The sequence below is a fragment of the Morone saxatilis genome, unplaced genomic scaffold (genome assembly GCF_004916995.1).
Source record: "Morone saxatilis isolate NCDOM2014 unplaced genomic scaffold, NCSU_SB_2.0 Contig22, whole genome shotgun sequence".
NCBI classification, from domain to species: domain Eukaryota; kingdom Metazoa; phylum Chordata; class Actinopteri; family Moronidae; genus Morone; species Morone saxatilis.
The window spans coordinates 18,621,241-18,645,790 of record NW_023339785.1 but is presented as its reverse complement, the minus strand read 5'-3'; the positions used below and the strand labels follow the sequence as shown (position 1 = coordinate 18,645,790).

The window sequence follows — 24,550 nt, the reverse complement described above, 5'->3', positions numbered from 1 at the left end:
GGGGGGGGGGGGAAGCCTGCATGGACTGTTTAATAAAGTGTTGCTAGTATAGTGTTGTAGTTTTTCCTAATAAAAACTATCACAATGCATAAATACAGGAACCATTGAATTCTCCATAACCACGTTTTTTCTCCTTATAAATATCCCTTGCTGTAGCCCTAAGAAAAAAAGGAGCTTCCTCACTTTCTCCAACTCCACCTAGATGGCCAAATAATCATAGTGAAAAAGAAACAGAAGCCATGGAGATACGTCCTGACAAGAGGCCATCCTTGTAAGATTTTCGTAATGGATTTATACATGGAGAAGGTACTGGGGAAGGTGTCTGGTGACAGCTGCAGGCCCCCAGATGGGTGTAATGTATGTATGGGCTGAGCACTCCACAGCACAGAATGCTCTAAGATAGGTGGCTCCCAAATATGTTGCATGTTTGCAAGCTACACATGCCTTATTCATGAGAGCTGCCATACTGCCAAAAGCGACTCAGGAGTCAACAAGAATCTCTCACTCTCTGCAGATTGGTCAGGAGAGAGGTCCTGAACAATGACCTCATACAGCATTAACCTTGGCAGGGCTTTGTGCCAGCTCAAGGTTGAGGGGGCAATAATTTGGGCGCGGGCTGAATTAGCCAGCTACTGACCTTCCATGTGCTACTGCCGCATGCAAGAGTCAAGGCCTAATGTGAAGAGATATATCCAGCCTGACAAACATCCATGTGTGTTCACACGCTGGCATACACAGAGTGCTACACAAAGCCCCAGAGTGCCAAATGAGAAAAAGTTACACAACACTAAGATGTGGTATTTGTTTTTTTAATTAACTCTCTCTGAGTAACTGCACTATGAACAACACAGGTACAAAAGCCATTCCCACAGCTTTCTTTTATAATTTGTATTTTTAATGGCAATGACAATACTGTTTTTAATGTATTTAGGTTCAGGCACCTGAGCTACAAATGTACGATGTATGAATTCTATATTTTATATTTAATGAATGATTTAAACATTTACAGAACAAATAGTCATTGTTAATAATTGCCATCTTAAGTTTCCAAGTGGCAAATCCAGATGCTAGACTGTGCTGGATGTGCACATTAATTTAGAAGAACCATGTAAATGCAGCATATGAGCTCAGGACATCAAACAGTTAGCCATGGTAAATATTTAAATATTAATTTCATTTGGAAAACCTTTTGATCGAAAAGATTCAACTATGAGGTGGCATTCCAAATGACAAACATCTTGTTATTCAAGACATTTTAAGGTGGCCGTTAACTCCTAAATTAAATATGCAGAGGATAAGAGGCGTGTGATTTTTTATGGTTTCAAATTCTGACTAAAAATGCCTTGTCAGGCATATACATTTTTTTTTGGATACTTTGATATAAACAGCTAAAATCTGATCAAACATTCACATCTAGCATTCAGTGCTTGACAGTTTGAACTGGACATCTTAGTACTCAAAGTGTGGTGAAACTATGCTGTACTAATTCACTATTGAGCTATGTGTTTGGGTGTTTGTTTGCTTTTTTGCCTATTTGGCTTTGTTGTTTTTGATTAGAGACGTCCAACAAAACTAATTATAAACAACATTTAGAATTAAACTAAATGAATACATTTAAAGAGTAATACTTAGCCAGTCATTGTAGGCCTGTATTAGACATTTTCTTTTTCCATTTAAATTCATTGGGTAAGCTTTATATTGTGAAACTTGGAGAAGGAGCCTGACATAAAGACGTCATTGTAATCCATAACCCCTTAAAAAAAAAAAAACACTTTGATTGCACTCCAAGATGGAAGCAGGAACTGCAAGGATCTGCATTGACGTGTGTACAGCACTTACAGATGGAAGAAATGCAAAGAGGCAGCAATTATTTAAAAAAAGAAAATTGCAGGGTTCTGTGTAACCTCAGTCACATTACTGGCTAAATTAGTATTTTGAACTCTGCTACAGCTTTCCAGTATTGTACTTCTTCGGCCAAAGAGACAGGATCTTTGACCCATTCAGGAGATGAAGATAGAGAGGCAGCATTTCATAGTCATTACGGATGTGACTCAGAGTTAGGCACAAAATGTCCTCTGAGTAATTCACTTGAAAATTTAAAAAGGCACAGTCATACAAATACAGTCAGGCGCAAATCGAGTCAGCCACTCAGAATGTCTCCTCACATCCTACACACACACCAACACACAAACGCAATCACACCGTGTGAGCTAGACGATCACACAGAGACAGAAATCTTGTCCAACAATAATCACAAAGTGTCAATAAATATTGCCACACCTAGCCACAAATTTCATCTTCACACATGCACGCACACTATCATACACACAAAATATGGCAGGGATTCTCAAATTATCTGCCAGTGAGGGTACAGTAGCTTCTCTTCACATTTAAATATAAAAATGTTTCTTTGCCAAACACAATCTCCATTACTGTAATTTTTTTCTGAATGAATTTCCTTAAAAGGCCCCTAACATCATGCTTATCAATGTCGTGTCCCTTGGAAAAGAGCTGCCAAAAGAAACAAAAACACTTTATTGCAGCTTAGCTAGTGGCACAGGGTAGTAGGATGCATAACTATGGTGAATAAAACAGACTTTGAAGAAGTATTGTGGTATTCAAGCATACAGTGCACTAACCTAAACTTGGCTTGTTGAGAACTGCTTAAAGCGCCATGGTTCAAGTTTCATTATACTTGTCTATTAAAACTAGCCTGGTATCACCAGGCATCCAGCTCTCAGTTCATTTTCAATTCAAAGAGTTATTATTATCAATGGCGCAGACCAAAATGGTCTAGTCCAAAAACGTACTAAATCCTAGTACTGCAAACACATCTTTCTGATAAACAAATGCTTTAAGTGTAGTTGTTTGTTCTTCTTTTAGAAAAAAATATACCATCCAGTTTGTTTAATACTGATGCGAAACAGTTACATATCTGCGACAGCCATCTTGGTTATTTATGAAAATGCTTCAACAATCAATATCGTCACGGTCCTCTGTAAAGTCATTGTATCTAACCTGCCTCCGTATTAGATTAACAGTTGTGATTGGTCCGACCAGCTCCAGGTTGGGAGGAAATCTTTCTGAAAGGGAAGGGGCCCAGCGCATTGGCTCGAGTGGAGGGGAGTGACAAATAGGTTTCTGTTTTATCTGTTTCCAATCCTTTATTTACATTGGATCAGTGATGTTATAAAACCTCACTGATTAAATTCAAATACATGTTTCATCTCTCTCAAGTAGTTTGCTACAATGGCTACATGTGCCATGTAGTAACAACAAGCTTTTCTGTTGTCATACTGACATACTTAAGCATGAACCAAGTTTGGAAGTTTTCAGTAAGAATAACCTGCTTGTAACCACAGAAACTTTCAGACATGCGTACAGTTTTTAGTAGTGGCATATTTTGAAGCCATATTTACTGCAAAGATGCCCCCCGCCCCCCACAATCATTTCTCTACCATCTTTATTGTCTCAACAAACCACTGACAGGGGTGAATATGACCACCCTGTAGCAGCTCTGCTGAGTGAGACTGTCCATTTAAGATTTACGGTGCACACCCAGCTTTATTCGTGTTCCAGAGAGAGCGAGATTTGACACAGTGCTTATGGTTGTGCATATTAAGATTAGAGCAGGATGAAAAATAATCAAGAAGAAAATCCTACCTACAGTGCTGCTTAAGGAAAATGAAGAGCGTTGATGCATGAACACTAGTGTTAAACTGGGTGAATAGTATTGTGCAGATATAAGCAAATGTTGGGAAACAAATGTAGGCTTATTGGGTAATTGTATTTGGCTTAACTTAAACATGCATTCTGTCTCTGAGACACTTTGCCATCATAATATTTCAATGTTTGTACAATTCAAGCAAAGAATCAAAGACAAATACACAGACTATAAACTTAAAATGGCCAGTCATACTACAAACCACTCATTCAGATGTCTGTGGTCAAAAAATATCAACAATTACAAAATGGCCAATAATTTGCTAGGGGACAAAAATGGCTGTGTGTGAGCTAAGCTGTTGTGCAAACTCACCTGGTGAAGTCTGTCATCTCCATCATGATCATGCACATCTGCTTAGCCAACACAATGATGTCATTGCCGCTGTCATCCCACTTGGATACCTCAGCATCCAGCTTGCTCTTCTCTTCCTGGAAGCTAGCCACCTGTTCTGCAATCTTCGCCTTCTGCTCCTGGGGCAACTGGGCCATGATAGCCTGAAGGAGGATTTATGGAAAGCGTAGAGGGTTAGAACATCAGACCTCAACATACTGTTACTGAGGCCATTTCTGTCTCTAGGGCATTTTGTTTTACAACATCCTCTATGGTTTCCAGGAAGTACCATGGTGCTGCTTGACATCAAAGCACAGAACCACTGTGGTACTATGATGCACTACACTACTGTGACCCAAGTTTAACTTCTTTTATGCATTCTTGTGATGTGATAGCCGTACTACCTGGTCGCTTTATTACCACAGCTTTGCACAAATTCTTTCTTTAGAGAGGTGTTAATTCAACTATATGTTTACTACTGAGGTTGTAGTTAGTGGTGGTGTTGTACTGAACTGCATTATATTGTATCAAGGTTCACTTAATACCTCTTTCTTTTTTATTGCTTTGATTGCCTTTAAATCAATAGGTGAAGAGTGATGGGAAAGGGGGGAGAAAGAGAGGATAACTTGCAGCAAAGGGCCACAGGTTGGAGTCAAACCCATGGCCACTGCAGCAAGGACTCAGCGTTGGTAAATGCAAAGTCACCTCTACCAGGTAAGCTACCGGGACACCCCGGTGCCGCCACATTCATTAACACTTTTTTTTTAACTCTTATTGCTGCATCATCAAAATGCATAATAGCAATGTTGGCCTGAAGTCGTAAGACTGAAAATGGCTTTATGATTTGGTATGTCTTTTCTGTAAATAAATGTCATCAACACCAGTGCTCAAGGACAGATTTCACATGGGGACCGGGTTCACAGCCGCCAAATAATATTATGTGCCATCTTCTGGAAAAAATATACATTTACTGAACTCTATGCCTCTAACCACCAAAGATCAATATAAGGGCATTTGTTTAGCGGTACTTAATATCATGTGCAAATGTGTTTAGCAGCATTTCTATCCATCCTCTTATGCTGGACGGTTAAAGGGCAGCTTCCAAACGGGCAATCAGACATTCAATGAATGAGCTTGTCAGGCTGAAGTGGGCAGACACTTAAGAGCAGGAAATCGAATATCATCGCAAGAGCGTTCATTCCATTACTGGTAAATAGGACTCTCTCTCTAGAGTCACCTAAGCTTGAACAAAGCTGTTTAGGGCAGTGCAAAGCTGAGAAGCTCCAACAAAATAGTGAAATAATCTTTAGGGAATTAAACAAACAGCGTGGAAAAGTACTGATGGATCACTCTGCCATTAGGGGTTTTTGATTAATTTATTACCCTGTATTCTTTAAAACATTAATGCAGTTAGCCTCTCAAGTTACTATTAGGTGTTGGCTTAAAACAGAGAAAAGCTGTTTAGTAGGAGGGCTGATAATAACACAGAAACAATTGTAATACTGGCTTATCAAGTTGACTATTGTATAGCGTATAACAACTACAGACAGAAGGAAATACAGAGCAGCAATGTAAGCTCTTGTGAGTGATAGCAGGTGTATTATTTGCTATGAGTCTTTTCAGGTAGCCTATCGGGAGTTTGGGAAGTCTAACCTGAAAATTCAACCACCAACACCAATTCAGATGGGGCCAAAAAAAACAAAAAACGATGTCATGGATAAAAGGTGAAGCATACTACACCTAAATCTTCTTTAGACTCGACCTCAACATGCATTTTATTTTATATTTGTTGGTAATAACTATTTAACACAACAAATGAGAACCAGCTGTAACCAATAATGGTATGAGGAGAAACTTTCTACAAATACTTGGATCACATTTGTTATGGTGGCGCCAAGCCAACTGTGCGTAACCAATTAACAGCAAGTATGGGGGTGGAATATTTGGAAGAACAACAGTGGCTCGAACAACATTCACATGAGCATACCGTTACAAAGGACCATAAATAAATCTGTATCGTTACAAATTAATAATACAACATGTACTTCTATTTTCTATAACTACAGCCATGATAAATGAGATATGGAATTGCTCTTCTGACTAGTATTCTAAAATATGTTTCATTGTACATACCAGGCAAGTGATAGCACTTTCTTCTAATGCACTGTTAAACATGCCACATGAATTAACTCAAGTTGGATGGCAATATTCAACTCATTAACTGATATAACACAAGCTTGTAAAGTCAATATTCAACCGTCTTCAAGCACGCCTCTGTTCTTTTCTGTGGGGCACTAGTGAATACAATCTCCTACATGGAAAATATTAATATAAATGTGTGTACTCAATATGTGAGTGGGTTTTTTCCTTTGCACATATCTCCCATTGATTCTATCTAACAACTGAAGATTTTAAAGGCAGGAGATCAGAGAATCAGGAATGCCTAATACTACAAGAAGCCATAACTTGACAACTTACCCGTGCACTCTGGCCAGCAATAAGCTGGTCATCCTCTGTCTGCACACTGGTCCTGCTGCGAACATCAAAGTCTTCGGTCTCAAAGTCAGAGTCGTCCAACTCCTCTGGAGTCTGTAAAGGGACAACAGAAAGGGGAAAAGAGGCAAGTATGGGGCAAGGGAGGAGAGATCAAAACAGCCCAATGAATGGGGTAGGGGAGAAGAAACAAGAGAAAGGGTAGAGAAGAGTAAGAAAAGCAGTTAGTTGTAAGTGGAGGACATAAAATAATATTGGCATACTACAGCCTTTTGAGCACTATTAAATAACCAACCTGCTTACTATCTATGAGAAATGTCTTGGTGCTGCCAGCAAGGGCAGCATCAGATAAATGTCTTCTCCCACATAGCTTGGTACAAGAAACTGTAAACTCTAAATGAATTTGTAAATCAAGTGTAATGTGCTGCCTGTGCATTTTGAGAGGGAAAATGAAGGTACAAGCTGGTATGAAACATATTGGGAGCAAAACGCTTCAGTCCCATCTGTCGCTGCTATCTGTAGAAAGGCGGGTGAGGCATGAGTTGTGTTCTTCTTGAGTGTTGCTACTCCATCTCTGATCCTTCACCTCTTCCCTAGCTTTGAATGCAAAATAAGCCACAAGTATTCTATCAGAAAATATTAATATTCAAAAGAATTTCTATCTCAACAGGTCATGCTTAAGGCAAAATACAATACTGAGTGACATAAAAATGTATTTGGTGGCGATATGGGCACAGGGAAGATGATGTGGACAGATAAAGGTGCATTATCACGCCTGTGCCGCTACTTGTGCTTATCCAGCTGTCTCAATACCTCCCTTCTGTAATGGATTTGGAGCCCTCACATCTAAAAATAGCTGAAGGTCTCTGAACAACCTTACACTGCTTTACAGAATGCAGGGATGCTCTTGTTCTCAAGGGAATAGGGGTATGGTTTCAGATACAAAGCTGTAGTGACTCATAGGCATCTCTTTCAACCCAGACAATGCTGTTCAGTGGGGCAGAGATATCACCTGCTGTGACCTGTGCAACAGATAACCTGTGAATGTGGGAGGCTCAGAAATGATAGCTCATGATGAGCACCCAATGGGACACTACTGCAGAGATGTGACAATAGCCTGCAGTGAAATTTAAAAAAAGGTTTTGTCAATGTAGTACTGTTGTCATAATAAATGAAAATGTAATACTATTGTTCATGCTGTGGCAAAACATGTTAATCAATATTTAATTGTTTAATGTCCAGCATCTCCACTGTATGTGTGAAAGTTGAAATATTCAGTTCCATCTGTATACCTCTATATAGCACATATGACCAGATGGTACAGAAGTGTGACAGAAGACAAGGAGAGAGCTGAAATTACTGTATTGTGACAATGCTAGAAAGTAGGTCTTAGTCTCATCTAGTATTTTTGTCTGCCGCTGTAGATATGGACAGGGCAGTCCACAAGTAAAATCCCCAGTTATTCTTTTCGTGACATTCTGCTTATAGCCTCTGAGAGCAGAGCTGATTTTTTTTTTTTAAAGGACAGAGCCAGCAAAATCACCTTGGGCCGTGGTGCACTGCACAAATCATAAGGTAACGACAGCTGCCCCCTGTATCTCGCTGTCAGCAGCTCCCTGACTTCGAGACAGTTTGATGTCTGGGAGGCATATTCACTGATGTCAGTGTAGGTGGGGAGAGGGTTCTGTCCGCATGTCAAATATCCAAGGGACGGCCAACGTAGGCTGCACCACTTACAGAGGTTAAAGACTTGTCTATCTTAAGTAGCCCCAACCACACACTTGTCTGTTCTGATTTAAGAGTAGGCCATTGTGCAGCGCGTGCATGTGAAGGTTTATAGAAAGATGGCTGGAGAGCGCGCGTGTGTGTGTACAGACATGCCCTCTAGAGAAGTTGTCTTACAGTGCTCAACTCAGCTGATCTGACTCAGAGCTGAACATGCGTAGTTTCAGGTGTAAACTGTGCCACTGAAGGGCAATTCAGCCAAGCAAAGATAGAAATTAATGTTTTTGATACACTTGTCTAATCTCATTAGAAACAACAGCAATTAAAAGTAGGTTTAAAGGACCAGTGTAAGATTCAGTGATATCTAACAGTGAAGTTGCAGATTGTGATTGTTTGAATACAGCTCAGGCTTCCTTAGGAGAAACTTGTGTAAACTTGCGTTTGGTTTGTTTGTTCTGGGCTACTGTACAAACATGACGGTTCAACATTGCCACCTCTGTGGAAGAGGACTTGCTATTTCTGTAGAAAATAACACCTTATTCTAGGGTAATAAATAAAAAAATAAACAATTCTTATTTTTAGGGAATTAGACACTAATGAAAACATACCTATGACTATTGTATTTCATTTCTGCTAATAGATCCTCCTAAATGTTACACACTGGACCTTTAAAGGAGACTGCTGTACAGATGCTGTTAGAAATGCAGCTGAGCCATTTCCTGCTGAATAATAATCACCAAACATGTGATTATTACCTCACACACCTGATCAAAAAAATCCTGGCAAACCTATGGGGAACTGCATAATTTTCCTTGTAAGATGAGTTAAGAATGGCAGAAAAAATCTGAGGGATTAATTATAAGTAAGAACGGTATTTCATAAGTCCTCTGTTATTTTTTACACACATGCACACCTACACACATACACCCACCAGGTACTGCTCAGCCCACCTCACAGGCCCAATGTTAACAGCTTAATCAATCTGGATAACAAGAATGGAGCTGGGGCAGATGGAAATTGAATGTAGTTCTCTGGCTCGCAGTCCAACGAAAGAATGCTAATTAAAACCTCCATCTTAAATCAATTGCTTATTATAATGCAAATACTGAATAATAGTCCCCCTCTCATTTCTTTTTTGTCTATGTCTTAGCAGCATTATTCATGGGAGCCAAGGCACAGCTTTGGAGCACCACTGTCGCCCCAACTGTGCTGTCAAGACTAATGAGTCCAATTCAAAACATTAAAAGTGTTGAAAATAATAGAAGATGGCATTATACAACCAACCAGCACATTGTAATTTAATGTAGTAAATACAGAAGCAGGTAAAATAAAAATAACATATATATATATAAATAAAGAAATAAAATGGCATTGTTAAGTAGTTAAACTAGTTGTACTATAAAGCCTTAAGAACTATCTATTTCTCTTTACAGCTGCAGTGGGTTTTGTTGTCGGCACATTGTCAGTCAATTAGGTGCCCAACTACCATCTGTCTCAGTTATAGTTCTACTCAAGCAAAGGCCATTAACCCACTGACAACCAAGGCTGCTGTTACACTAGATTGCAAGTCTGGTCAATTAGGTCTGCTCTTGCATGAGACAAGTTAATGATTGGCTTCTTGGACTACACGCACATACAGCTTCTCACATACCATTAAAAATAGCATCTGGTGCACACACTACAGGCCATATATGAATGTTTGTGTGTGTGTGTGTGTGTGTGTAGGAGTTACCACTTCTTAATGTGGCCAAAGGCAAACTTTTCTATACAATTGAATACATTTAAGTGATAAAAAATATATTTACTCCTGTTTCAACTCGACCCATGCTCTAGGAAGGAAAAGGTAGAAAATGTAACTCACACTGTCCAGATTTAATACAGAACAGGGAAAAGAACGTGCTGTCATTTAAGATAAGAAATATTTGTTTTAAGCTCATGGCAGGGTGAAAATCAAATATCATGTTGCAGAGGTACAAAAAACAGCGTGACTTACTCTGATCATGAGGACAGCCTTGCGAATGTCGCGAATGCCATCATATACCAGACGGGATGCGTCAATGAACTCATTCTCATCCACAGGTAGTGAGGGGTTAGCACTCAAGGCCTCTACTGCAGACTCCACTTGCTCTGTGAACCGTGGCATGACTGGAGAAGGCGAGATGAAGGGTAGGAAGGAAAAAGAAAACAAGAAAAAACAATATTGATATTGATGAAGATTCACTCCAAAAACCACAAAGAGAAAGAAGGTACAGAAGTTAGCACAGCGTAAAATAACAGACAACAAACTCATACCTTGAGTTGGTATGTGTTATTTTACCACATTAATATTTTTTAAATAAAGTACATAAACAGAACTACACGTTGTAAAACTGTTCAGCCATCATCTCCAACACAGAGCCACTGAGTTCACTGTGAAAGCACTAAGGTGAGATTTTACCAGAGCAGTGTGCCTTACTAGCTTCCTTATTATTCCACATCTATCCATCTTGGGTAGCAGTGCATGTGTGAAAGACATTCCTCCTGAGATTGCAGGTTATCAAAAGCTACTTGACATAAAGCATCAACACAGTCTGTTGACTGAGGAAATTATATTTGAGATTATTATTAATGATCCTCTCAAAGATATTAGTATGGGTCTAATTCTGTTCTGTTGGGGGAAAAACAACAACATCTTACTGTGCCAGTGAAGATAGTCACCTCTGAATGATTCATTAAAAAGTACATTCAACTTTGAAAGATGGAATTTTGCACTGTTGGTCTAGTTACTCATTGTAGTGCGTTCTATGGTTGAATGGGAAATAGGGAACATAATGCTGAAGAGAATAGATCCCAGACTTAGCATAACAGTTTTCCACTAGAAGGTTTCACAAAGCAGTCCCTGCGGGCATGTATTGTGCCCCACTGATGATACAAAAAACTGCTCCAGAGGGCTCTGCACCACATCTGCTTTAATAATATTTCAAATTCAGTATTAAGGATTCAGCTAGGCCTTCATGGGAGAGGCAGGATGCAGATGTGGAGGCAGAGAGCAGAAGGAGCAAAAGAGAGAAAAAAAAAGAGGATTTGGTTTTGTGCTTACAGACCATTTATAACCTGCAGGCTTCTGTATGAAAATGATGTTCAAAAAGAAAATTGAAAATCTGGTAGTATTGTGTTACACTCACTGCAATCTCGTCTCCTAACCTATTACTGATTAGTCTATGTAATCTTTTCACATTAAAAAGACAAAAAGCAGCAACAATGCATTGTCATTAGTGTCTAATGTACAGCTAATGAACTCTAGGGGTTCGGTCACACCTTTTTTCTCAGTGCCACAAGCCTACTACCAAACCATCACAATATACAGAGAGCATCATGCATAAAGTTTAATACGTGCTGATGTAGAGACATTGTGCTTTTTTTCACTGCATTCAATGTTTTGTAACTATTCAGCCACCTAATTAAAAGAAAGATTGCTCTTTTTATTCTTCAAGTGTGTTGTCAAATATAGTACATTAGCACATTAACATAAATTTCCCAGTTGCTTTTATCTTTAAATTAATGAGAAATAAAAGGAACTTTCAGTCAAAAAAAAAAAAAAAAAGCATTCAAACCTATGAAATGACATGTGAAACTTTACTCTGAGGAAAATACTGGCCTACACAGATGAAAGTTCATGTCAGAGCAGAAATTCTACAATTAATGAGCTGTTCAGTTTTAACATGAAACCCATCACTTTATTGTGGATAGGACATGAGAAAAACAGTTTGTCTCCAGAACTTACCACCTCTCTCAGCCACAGCAGAAATTCTGCTTGAACTACAGCCTGCATTTTCTTACTGTTAATGGGTCCACCCGCGAGAGGCCCAAGCTGTTTCCAAATCTGACAACCGACAAATCATTCTGCCATCTTGTTAGCTTGCTAGTAGTGCAAGCTAACACAGCTCGCACTTACTGCCTGATAATGATATAGCATAGCATATGGACAAAAACAACTTCTATGATATAACTTGGATTAAGATATTCAGGGATATCTGACAACTCTGGAGTGCCTGCTGTGCAGATTAGTAGCGTCAGTTGAATTGGAGGTGGTTGCATCCTACAATGCTGCATTCATAACAAGTATGGGGAAGGCTGTAAACAGAAAATTGCATTTTCCAAGCCAATTGGACGGGGTGAAACTAAAAAAAATATATTTCTTTTTTAAATGCCAATAACATTCAAACTCGAAACAGCATCTGCAGTTAAGACATTAAACAAGCTTTTTAAGAGCAGACTTCTGAGAAATAACTGGGGAGACAGGTGTGGGTGTGGCATTGGCTGTGACACAAACCACTGTCAGGTGTATGTAAATGCTATTGGCAGAAATAAACATTACTTCTTATTACATAATTATGTTTCTGTGGTACCTGTGTTAGTGAGGAGCTTGGTGGCCTCCAAGACCTTCTCTGTGTAGACTCCAGGTTCATAATTGTCCATTTCAGAAGTGACCACATGGACAACTCTGGCAGCACGGCCTCGAATAGCCCCAGCAGTGCGATCCAAACCGTCAACATCTTTCTCCTGCAGAGCGATGACACACTTATTCACATCCTCCAGGATGTGGTTCTCTGGAGACATAAAACAATGATGTAGTTAGTAGTGTATACTTTGTATTACTGAATACATGCCACCAGCCGGCCTGGATGCAAAGAGGTTAGTGTAGAAGATAAACTGAAAATAGTATCTTTTTCATCCAAGGCATGCTTTAATCATTGAACATCATGAGTAATAATGAGAAAATACAAATGGTCAGGAAATTCTCAGTCTTCGTTGTGTGTTTGCATAGTCCTGAAATTAAGAGGGCCACTGGGAAGCTTGAGTATAGAATGGGGAGGGCTGAAGACAAATTCTCAGACTGCTTATTAATGGGGAGCCTGTAAAATGCAAATGTCCACTGTGTAAATTACAGTCTGTCCTTGGCTAGAGGTGAGAGAAGTCACTCTGCCTAATGCTTAACGAGAACTATTTAAGGCTATGCCTGACAAACCATTTGTGTGCTTTAACACACGTGACAGGATGTCAATTTCAGACGTAGTGCTGCTAATGCTTCAGTACTTTCTTCTGTAGAGCCCAATCAGCCTTGATATGTATGGCTCACATCAGAAAAGACAAACACCACAGATCATTTACGGCTATTTTACCTCCTTTTAAGAATAGTCCTAACTGCTTGAACAAATCTATCTTAATACTGACCAAAAGCCCTGTCTACTAATCAACAGTACACAGTCTGTTTGCACATTTAAAAAAAAACATCACAAATCATCAATGATCATTTCAATAGTATTAAACTATGAATATGTATGAAACCACTACGAAAATTTCTTTTGCCCATGCATGGCTATGACATGCAGATGAGTACCACTCACCAGACACACAAAGGAAGTCATCGATGGATGTTATGTCATCAACAGCATCAGTGAGGACGCGGACCTGCTTCTCCCATTGCTCCTTGAACAAATCCATATTGTCCTGGGCCACCTTACTGTTGGGCTTGGCAGCAAGGGCTAACGCCGCATTAATCACCTGTAATCATCCAATTACAGCCATTAAAGCTCCATTACAGCATAGCCCTCAGCCACAACATTAACATAGGTTGATTGTGCGAAGCCCCCATCTCTCCCACCCAAATGTTGGGACTGCAGCATGCCGCCTATTCATTCCTGGGAATGATTATAGACACGAAGTGTTTTGAAGAATTGAATGAAATAAAACTAATAGCTGCTTGTTTTGGGGGAAGAAACATCTGTGAATATCAAAGCTCAGGGTGAATAGGAGTCATTAGATGAGATTAAAAGGAGCAGTGGCAGCAAAGTGGAGAGAGCTGGCAAGGCTTAGAGGTACAAATGAGAGACAAGTAGTTAGCATGGTAAGGGGTATGAAACGATGGGCTCAGTGGTGGACACAAGGACAACAAGACCTGAGGTATTGATGTTATTCCTTATTCCTTATCCAACTTGTCAACAATATTCATAACAGTATGTCCGAAATTACAAGCACAGAGTTTGGTTAAACCATTTGCAGCGTTGATATTAAACATCATGTATCTAAACTTTCAATGTGGAACTGCAGTTTTTTGTACATGGCTGGAAGGAAGTTTTGGAAATGGGGGTGGGGACTATGCAATTACAGAGCCAATAATGTTCAGAGAGTCCAGCACAGGTCAGAGAGATGAGGTCGGGGCACAGAAAGTGAGTGAATCAATAACACAAAAACACTTAGTACAAATAACCACATCTAGAAAATAGTTTCTTTCAACGGTACTTTTTGTGTTTGTATTTTCCATTTGTTTTTATCTAATGTACTTGATTCACAGTTTAACAAAGTGGTTTAATTTTGGTTCATGTAAACAGAACGCTAGAACATCCTTGACTTGATACCCCATTTTTTGTGTAGGTTTACCTTTATAAGAACATAAATTGCCTTTAGAAAGATTTTCACTGTCAGTTTTTCAGGTACTCTTTTATTCCTCTACAGAACATCTCCATATCTGGAAGTACACAGGCTGCACTAGGGAAAATGTGTACTTTGCCGGCACATAGTCCTGGAATTCAATTCCAGGTAGTGTTACCTTTAGCATTGTTGTATGTTCCAAAAAACAACAAAAACCAGTGTTTGCAGGTGGGAAACCAGCAGGGGATTATGTCCTTGTCACTGTACTGGCAACAACAACTAGCTATTATTTTTGTTTGTTTCCCCAAACATCATTCCACTAACTATGCCACTTTTTATGTAGCATGTCTGTGACTATTTTCCATATTTTATTTTATTTCAATGTTGTTAAAATGAATAGACTGTGGTAATAAAGACAACACCCACACACAGTGTGTGCCCAATCCACCACCTTTCTGGCACAAATGCAGAATTAACAACACTGAAGCAGTTAGACTACAATTTATCCATAGCACTTAAGTTCAACTGATTGACCCATACGCCACGTCTGTTATTTGCATTATGCCCAGTCTGACAATGACATTAATTTGACAACCCAACTGAGGTGTGTACATAGTACAAAATGTGATGTTGTCCTAATCTGCTTATAGAATACCTCACTGCATGTGAGAAGGCCTGTCTTTATATCAAAATCATCAAAAACAAAACAAAAGCTGCAATCTTAACTACATATGAACATTCATTGGCACTTTCTAGTAATAGTATTAAAAGACTGCGTCACACCTCTCGAAGAGGTGTGCAATCAGTGAGCCGGGTACATGTTTGGGGGAACACAGCCAAATACCTGGGGGCAGAGACTTTCCAGTTGAGATGCTGCCATGCGGACCAGCTTCACTCCCTCTTCATTGTTGGAGATAGAGCATGCCAAGTTGGCCACCTAAAACACAAAGCACACACACGTCTACTTTTTAGCCACAGACAAAAACTCTGACAGTCTTATTTTGAAAGAAACAAAGAAAGAGCAATACATAGATACATAATTAAACTTGGATAAGTTCATTATGGTATCAGAAATGGAACAGTGCTGCAATACAAGTAATCCCCTGTGGAATACAAACCCACTGCTAAGGATTAATTTATAAAGCTGCTAAAATGATACAATATGATGGCACCGAGGGAAAATGAGAAGTAGGACGGAAAACAGAAGCAAAGCTTTTGAATGAATAGATATTAGAAAGTTAAAATTTTGTATTTGTTTCCCAAACAAGTGTTGTTTTTTTTATTTCTCCAAAAGCAGTAGCTGGTAATGATGTGGCTATTTTCAGTGAACATTTTACAAGGTTGCCAGATTGCCATTGCCCTACCGGAATAAGAGAGGCAAATATTCCTGACACTTTCAAAAACGAGTGAGAACTGGAGTGCTGAGCTCAGCAAGTCTTGGTTGCAGCTGCCAACATTTATGGTTTGAGAGTATATTTTCTTGTATTGACCAACAAATCAAGCTCCCCCACAATTATTTCAAAATATTTTTGCATCTTTCAGAGTAACATTATGCATCTACTCATTTTGAAAAAAAATATAGGTCAGAGACTTTCAATATTCCCATTTGCTAGTTGCTATGTGCTGGCAACAATGTGGAAACAGAATGCCTGGGATGTGAGGAACTGTGCCAAAGCAGGATTATCCAATGGATAGAAAATGTGCTGAAACATAATCAATTACAAAGACAACTCTGATTGCACTGTAGCAACAAAGACTGAGGTTTTTTGTCTCCCCCCCCCAGTTTGAGCCATCATCAATCCGTTACATTTTACCCACTACTTCAACTACTGAGATCTGGGTCACACAGCAATATAAGCAGTGACACTATCACATACATGGTAAACAAACCCCAGTTTTACCATAATATCTAAGATCGAGTGCAACACAACTGTCAATTCTGATCATAAACTGCATTTAAAGGTCCAATGTGTAACATTTTGGATGATCTACTGGCAGAAATGGAATATATTATAAATTGCTATGTTAGAGTGACACATTTTTATCTCTTCCATGCAGTCATGTTTCTACAGAAGCCCAGAACAGACAAACCAAACATTGGCTCTAGACAGGTTTTTTTGTGGCCACCATAGATTCTTCTACACACTTGGAAGGCTGAGCTGAACTTTGTAAGTCAGACTGAACAAAGCCAAAGCAGAAGGTTGCATATGAAAATCAAAAACATTTTTATATTGGACAACTTGGTTATTAAATGTAATATTGCCAATTATTTTGTCTTCAAAACAAGAAAGGAAAACAGGTTTATTTTCAGTCTGTGTTGCTAATGTTTGCCATAATGATCTCTACTGTGTTCTGGGATCTTAAGATTTAAGCTGGGTGATGAAATGGTATTATAGAAGCATAGAAATGTGAAGCAAATCTATGAAAATATGACTCAGGTTGTATTAAAAAAAAATAAAATCCATTAAAGCAATGGTGTTGGAATGCTTCACCGGCTGCAAGAGTGGCAGAGTGTGAAAGATCCTCTCCTCCTCAGTGTCAAGTCTACAAGAAGATAACCCACCCCCACCTTAAAATTCCTGAGCAATTTTGCTGATGAGAAGCACTTATTCCACTGCACTGGCAAAGCACTGAAACCATGATATAAACACATCCTACATTCAGGGTTTCCGCCAGTGCACTGCAGGCCCACTGGTCCAATGTATTTTTTTTTCTTTAAGATGACTTTTTAACTAGTTACAGTAGTTATATAGATATTCAACACTTTAAGCTCTGACTATCACAAGCTAACGTTACACCTTTGCTAACTAGCTAGCCAAATAGTCAGTAACACAGATATGTCCTTTGTGACATTTAGGGATGTTGAGGAGTAAAAGGTTAAAGAGTTTTTTTCAGATGGACAAATACTGGAAATGATGGGAATGAAAAAGAGACTGCTCCATAGAGTCAACGTTTATGCAGCCAGTGAGCACCTCTTCCCCCGTACGGCTGAGCCACCGTGCCTAAAAACTTCTCTGGAAAAAGCCCTGTACATCACTATGCAAACACATGCAGGGACCACAGGGAAAACATTCAGTAACCCGAGAGGAGGGGAGAGAGTGGGTACATAAAGGAAAATTGGCACTTTATGGGGAGACCTGTGTTTTGACTTTCATGATCTTTCACATAAGCTTTCTCTTACTTACACCGTGATACCACTGGGAAAACAGCCATTTCAGCATAACGGGAGGAGGTGGGGGAAGCCAAACTAGGAAATTCAATCCTCAAGTCAACTAACACTATTCCACTTGCCATGTTGTACCATTCTATTTTGAGTGTCAGGGGAGCCAGAGTTTTCCAAGCATTTGTAAACATATACCAAAATGCACCAGTTTTAATTCTTACTTTCTGTGCACATAAAAAACTATAAAAAATAACTGATTCATCAGGCTACAGTGTGCATTTCATTCAATGACAATGAACATGTCAAATCACTTGAAATGAGTAAGGACCAGTAATTCAATTATGCTGCCTAGGCAGATACTGCACACGAAGGACAATCCTATAAACGTTATTCTTATGGCTTTATCACGGTGTACCCTTTTTACTGCACCCTATCTCTTTAACTAACATTCGGCGCACACTGGCTTGGAAGAAATGCTGTGTGTGAGTCGATAAATAATGTGATGGATATTATGCAGATCTGACTAGATGAGATGACAAAAAGAGCTTGTTATGTACATGTACCACTACTATCGGATTATTCCAACATTATGCAAGAATAGCATGTTCAATGAATCACACTGTCTCACAAATTTCATGCAAAATAATATGCATCTATCTTAATGAACTGACTTTTAAATGGTAAGAAAATGCAAACAGAAAGCTCAAGGAAATATAGCCAAACAAGGGGAGATACCAGACCGTAAATATTTCCCCTGAGCTGCCAGGAGAGAAGACAGGAGGAGGGAGAGGCCGGGAAAAGAAGACAATGTATTTTGGATGCTAAATATGCGATGTCATCATTGCACTAAATAAAATCAGAAGTAAGAAAATTTAGCTACATTTCTTTTTAAGCAGTTCTCTTAATAAAGAGGTTGGAAATTTATAAAAACGCAAGTCACGCTTAAAAACTGACAGTGGGTTCCCACAGTAAATTCTGGCGATTTCCACCACTGATTACGCTAATCACTGGTCACACCTCAATGGAGGCATCTCATCTGGACTTGTCATGTTGTAAATCTCTATCACTTATACTGGCTTTTCACTCCAAAGCTCATAATTAAAACGGAACATGCACTCAAAACAAACATCAACTTATCTAAATAATGTAAAGTAACCCGCTATCTAATGTCACTACCACCCCTCTGGTTGAGAGCCTCAAAGATTGGTGCATGCCAAATTGAATCAATTTCTCCATTCCCTCCATTCTTCAGCTGTCAATATTTCCATTTCATCTTCTCATTAGGACACTTTTTTAAAATCCTGAATAGAAAAATTCAAATGGATTTAGACTGATCTGATGAAGGCATTACAGATGCTGTATATTCAGCTGTTTTTTGGGCTACATTCTTCCTCTGTTAACTTGTTAAGTGCTAAAGTCTTGACCTGCATCTGCACCATCATCAGCATGCAGGACCTATAAAGAACATGGCCGGGACGTAATAACAGTGAGTTCAGTTTATGTTTCTCCCTGCTCTTCAGATGATTCATTTCACTGCTTCAAATTTCTTAATAACATGGGGAAAACTGCCTAACCATCGGATTTGGCAACAAATATCCATAGAATATTTTAGCCTAACTCCAAGAGCAAAGGGCTCCAGTGGTGGCAATGACTGTTGTCACGTCAAAAAAAAAAGATTAGGGGAATTACAGTTACAATTACAGGTTGTTGTTTGATAGCTTGCACAAAGTCTATCAGCAGGATTTGACACTTTCAAGTAAATGAAACCTTGTAGCAAGTAAGATCTCTAATTTTGCTTCATTTAATGATATAAATACTAGCTTTCAGAAGAATGACGTTCTGACAAACAAGGGCAGAGAGCTGCTTAAAAGGGCCTACAAATGAATGTGGGTCAGTCATAATGTTTCTTTCAAACAAATGTGTGTGAACTAATGCACCATTTGCCTTGAGGCAGCCTACACTTGCACAACTCATGATGTCATACAAACAGAGTCAGAGATTGGTGGCACTTTGCTGTGTCTACCTCTGAATAGGGTACATAATGCATTTACAGCACATTCATTGCTTATGTGATAAGGAAGCAAACGTTTTGTTACTTGTGAGTTTAGACATTGCAACTGCATCATTTACATCTATTGCGTTTGGAAGGGTCTCTTTTCCAGAGCAACTTCCAGTACGGTTTAATACCCACTTTCTCAGTCTCACTCAGTCAACTGCACTGATGTTGGCTTGCTTTACTGGAATGTTTCCCTGAAAAATTATACAACACTTGACTGTGTACTTTTGGCAATGATAATAGCCAATGCTAAAAAAGCTAAGGTTAATTTTTTAGCTTTTTTAGCATTGAAATCAGGAAATTAAACACTGACTGCAACTGGATGGGTTGCAAATCTTTGCCACAATGAAAGGCATGTATGTACCTTCTCCTTATTTCATTACAAACAATAAAAAAAAATGTCCAAGTAATTAGAACTTCATCAGTTACTCAACATATGGAGAGCTGAGATTTGTAACTAAAACCCTACAATTTCAACAGATTTTAATCAATAGTCAATTTACTGATGACTATCACTACACTCAACTAACACAGGCCCATCATTGCCTCAGTTTAACGCAGTGAAACTGAACGACTGCTTGGTTGCATCTGCTCCTGTCTCCACATTGCCTGTGGATGTAATCACACCACCTCTAGAATTCACTTAGCATCTGCCTTAAGATTAATTCAGCTGTCTACATTTATATCCTTTCTTGTGTGTGCATGGTCTTGAAATGCCATTAAAATATCTCATCTGGGGTACACTAATACCATAGTAGGGAACATGACATATATAGTAGCAATATTAGTCGCATGACGATGCAGCATAGTAGCATCCTGATATACATGTAGTAGTAGGTATGACATAAGGGTACATTAAAGCATGAATATAGCAAGCACACAGTGCCAATAAGAAAGGGAAATACAACCTTTCAAATAACTATAAAACAGGAGATTCCTGTACAGTTTTTAAACTATCTGCAGTATACAGTTTGCTGTACAATGTGTGTTACTGCACTTGCCAAATATAATTATTATCATTATTTACAACACTGTAATTACAACTAGATTGAGCCACCGGGCAGATTTGGACTTAACCAAGTTTGCCTAATGCTTAAGACGTACCTATCAACATGACGTGGGCGATTTTTTTATAATCTCTATAAGCCTGTGTCCATATTGTGTTCTGTTATTTAGATTTTACTGTTTTCAATGACTCGTGTTTACACCACTAATGTCTGAAATCTGATCTGATATCTGTTTTTCTTAATCAGCGTGTTACAAATGTATTTTCTCTCCTAGCTTTAGTGACAACTTAACTAAGCAAAACAGCTTGTATTATATTTAAATATCAGAAGTTTGGTCAATTCTAATGACACAGCACAGCACATGTGCTATTCAGTGGTGCTCCTCAGATATGTCAGTCCCTTTCCTAATTTATGTGTGACAAAATATTATTTTGCTGATGAATATTTTAGTAAGATTTAGGCTGAGTTAGCAGTTTAGTTCCGCTTTACACACATGAGGATTGGGCAGGTTATAAAATATATTAGCTAAAAGACACACTAGTGAAAACTAGAACTTTATGTTGTTTTTTGCAGACAGTTTATTCTATTTGTCACTTGTTGCTCGCAGCTAAAAACAATTTCTAAGCCTTAATCTACTATACGCTTAGATGGACACCACACAACACTGCCTTGAAATAGGCAATGTTGTGTGGTGCTAATGTCTTCAAGTTCATTTCAAGTTCATCACATCCAACTGCATCTGACAACTAAACAAAATGTTTTGTCATTCATCCGTAACAAGTTGTTTTTAAACAAATTGTGTTTCTTTGTGTGTTATAAGCAGATGTAGTAACGGAGCATTAAAGGAGTCAACCAATGTCATGCTCTAATGCCACTTCTGACACTCAAGCCTTCAGGAGCTACTTCAGGGTCTACTCCCCAGTGTGGTCCCATTTTCTCTCTGCAGCATCAGTGTGCAGAGTGATTTACCAGCGAATGCTTAGGCTGCCCTGCTTTCACTGGACCAACCGAACCAGCTACACTCTTGATCATCTGCCCATGGGGAGAAGTCACTTTCAAATGTCAGAATATGATCCTCTGACACAGGCATTATTACTAATGAGTACAGCTGATGTGTGTGTTAGCTTGTTGACTTATCCTTGAGTTGTGGTTGTTCCACTCCTTTGGTTCTGCTTAAAAAGTTGATCTATTGCTACAACCACAGCAATGTTCTATTTGTCGGCTTACTATAACATCACAGCATCAGATTAGAATCAGCATTGCCTTCAGTATAGAAAATGATTTTAGAATGTGTGTGTATGTGAGAGAGCGACAAACAAAAACACACACACACACACCACACACACACACACACACACACACACACAAACAAATGAAAGATAAAGACAGCGACTTCAAAAAATAATTTCAATGTTTATGGCTTTGTTTTTATTGGGGCAAAAAAAAATATCCCAGATTGTGTTTTTGTAGTGTAATCCTAAAGTTGTATCATGAGGGAATCTCTGAGAACAGAGCCACAGAGAATGAACAGAGAAACTGGATAAAGACTGGTTTTTACTATAAACTAAGCTGAAATGTCCATAACAGACAGGAAGAAAAAATGGGAATGTGCTGTATTTAGGTCACATCAGGTTTGAAGTTTGAAAGCATTCAAAATCCAACATTACCTCGATCAGCTTGTTGGCGTGCTCACGGAACACCTGTGCATATTCTTTGACTTCCTTCTCGTTGCCATTCTTGGCAGCTTCAATCAGGACCAGGAGGGGAACATTGGTCTCCAGGAAAGAGTCAGAGACATGGTCCATTACAGCTTTACGCAGCTGTGAAGGAAGAAATTAAAACAAAAGAAAAGGCGGTGTTAAAATAACACATCAACTTGTGCATATGCACTGACATCTTCAGTACAGCTTGTTGATCCGACGTAATAATACATCTTCCCTCTACAGTCAAGACAGATATCAGCCATAGAGGATAGGTAGTCAACTATATCAGCCAAAATACAGAAAGAAAACTTTTGATACATTAAAAGCTCAACATGAACACAAAAGTTATGTGCAAGATAGAGACTGAGCAAAAAATAAATAAATCAAGATGGAAAAAAAACAAACCTGTCTGCGAAGGTCTCTGGTCTTCTTGGTCATCCTGTCGATGGCTGTGTTCAGAGCATCACTCCGGTCCTTCCTTCCAGCCTGAAATATGAACATGGGAGAGGAATTAGTGAGTAGTATGGTGCAGTGACAATTCTGTTTTTAACATATTTGTTGTGGATGCTCACATAACAAACATTCTGATGAGTCTAAGGACCAGAATTGAATAAACTCTGTCAATCAGTATGTCTGCAGACACAGTCATGTATCTCTCTCCTTTGCTTCCTATTAAGCTCATTTGCATTTGCTTTCTCGTGTCTCGTGTCCAATGTGACGTTACTGTGAACAAATTACATTGCTGTGGCAAAGCGGAACCACCGTTTGTGTTTATTAATCAATCTACGAGCCGACAGAAGTCGAAAAGAGGTCAAATTTATCTTACTTCCTACATTGCTTTTTGCTGCTTACAAGGTTCATTATTAGAAGGTAGGTCAGCTCAGTTTATGTGAATTATTGAGGTTAAAATATCATCTGATCCACACTGTCAAACCAAGCTAAATCTAAAAGCGGGTGTTTTATGGTTCATATTTTTTCACAGTAAAAATTTAACACCATCACTAAGCCTCTTTACTGATTCTCTTCAATCTACAGTTACAATCGCCACACGTCATTTACTCCGTAACATCTTTAATTAACCTGTGATGAAATGTTGTTCACAGACAGATACATATTGACTCTCTTGGCTCCACAGTTTACCATTTTCCTTTGTGGATTGCCTAAAGCACCATATCTTTTTCTTTTGCTTCGTTGATTAAAAAAGTAAAGAACATCATAAAATGGCTTTTTGAATTGTTTGATGTGCAAAATCCGACGCAGCAGATTCTAGGCATAGTACCACTAGGCACTTTTACAGCGCCTGTTTTACCCAAAAGGGGGCGTGTTGTTCTGAAGACAAGAAAGTGAGGTACGGCTGCTTTTATCTATAGATTATGTAAATATGACTATTATTCATTCATCTATTCATTTAGATGTAACACATTCTAGCAAGAGTGAAAGTGATCTTCAAATTTGAGTGCAGCTGGTGTTATAGATATCCAGCCAGATCCATTTCTGATCCTTTTATTTATCGTAAACCATTGTGCTCTGGGTAGACCAGCTGTCAAAAGCGACCCACTGCCCTCTCTTAAAACATTGGAACCATTTCCTAACATAGCACTGCAAGTGAATCATGAAGCACACAAACAAACAGTGGGCCAACAATTTCAATTAATAACATAAACAAACTGAAAGCGTGCATCAATAAAATGAACTGCTGCTTTGGGTTAAAAAACAGCTGATTTGCATCTATATCAGTGCTATAATTCATGGGCACCACACCCTCTTAAGTGCTACAGTAGCAAACTGCATTGAAATCCAAATTTTTATTAATGCAGGGATCAGGAGGGGCTATCCAAATCCTGTCCAAACCTTCCTTTCACCACATTTCTCTTCATGGGTATCATACAGAACACAATACAATATATTACAGTAAACCATTTAAAGGCAACCTGGGAT

The 24,550-nt window shown here is 38.9% G+C and overlaps 1 protein-coding gene across 2 annotated transcripts in view; it reads right to left on the bottom strand.

Annotated features, from left to right (window-relative positions):
- ctnna1 (catenin (cadherin-associated protein), alpha 1) overlaps positions 1-24,550 on the bottom strand; it is a 76,160-nt gene that overhangs the window by 14,086 nt on the left and 37,524 nt on the right. For both annotated transcript variants that reach the window (XM_035669029.1, XM_035669027.1), the window contains exons 8-15: positions 23,018-23,098; positions 22,577-22,729; positions 15,528-15,620; positions 13,660-13,816; positions 12,661-12,861; positions 10,266-10,417; positions 6,533-6,643; positions 4,037-4,218 (exon numbers count right to left, since the gene is read on the bottom strand). In XM_035669029.1, the coding sequence (XP_035524922.1) occupies positions 4,037-4,218; positions 6,533-6,643; positions 10,266-10,417; positions 12,661-12,861; positions 13,660-13,816; positions 15,528-15,620; positions 22,577-22,729; positions 23,018-23,098 (1,130 nt within the window). The remainder of the gene's footprint in view (positions 1-4,036; positions 4,219-6,532; positions 6,644-10,265; positions 10,418-12,660; positions 12,862-13,659; positions 13,817-15,527; positions 15,621-22,576; positions 22,730-23,017; positions 23,099-24,550) is intronic.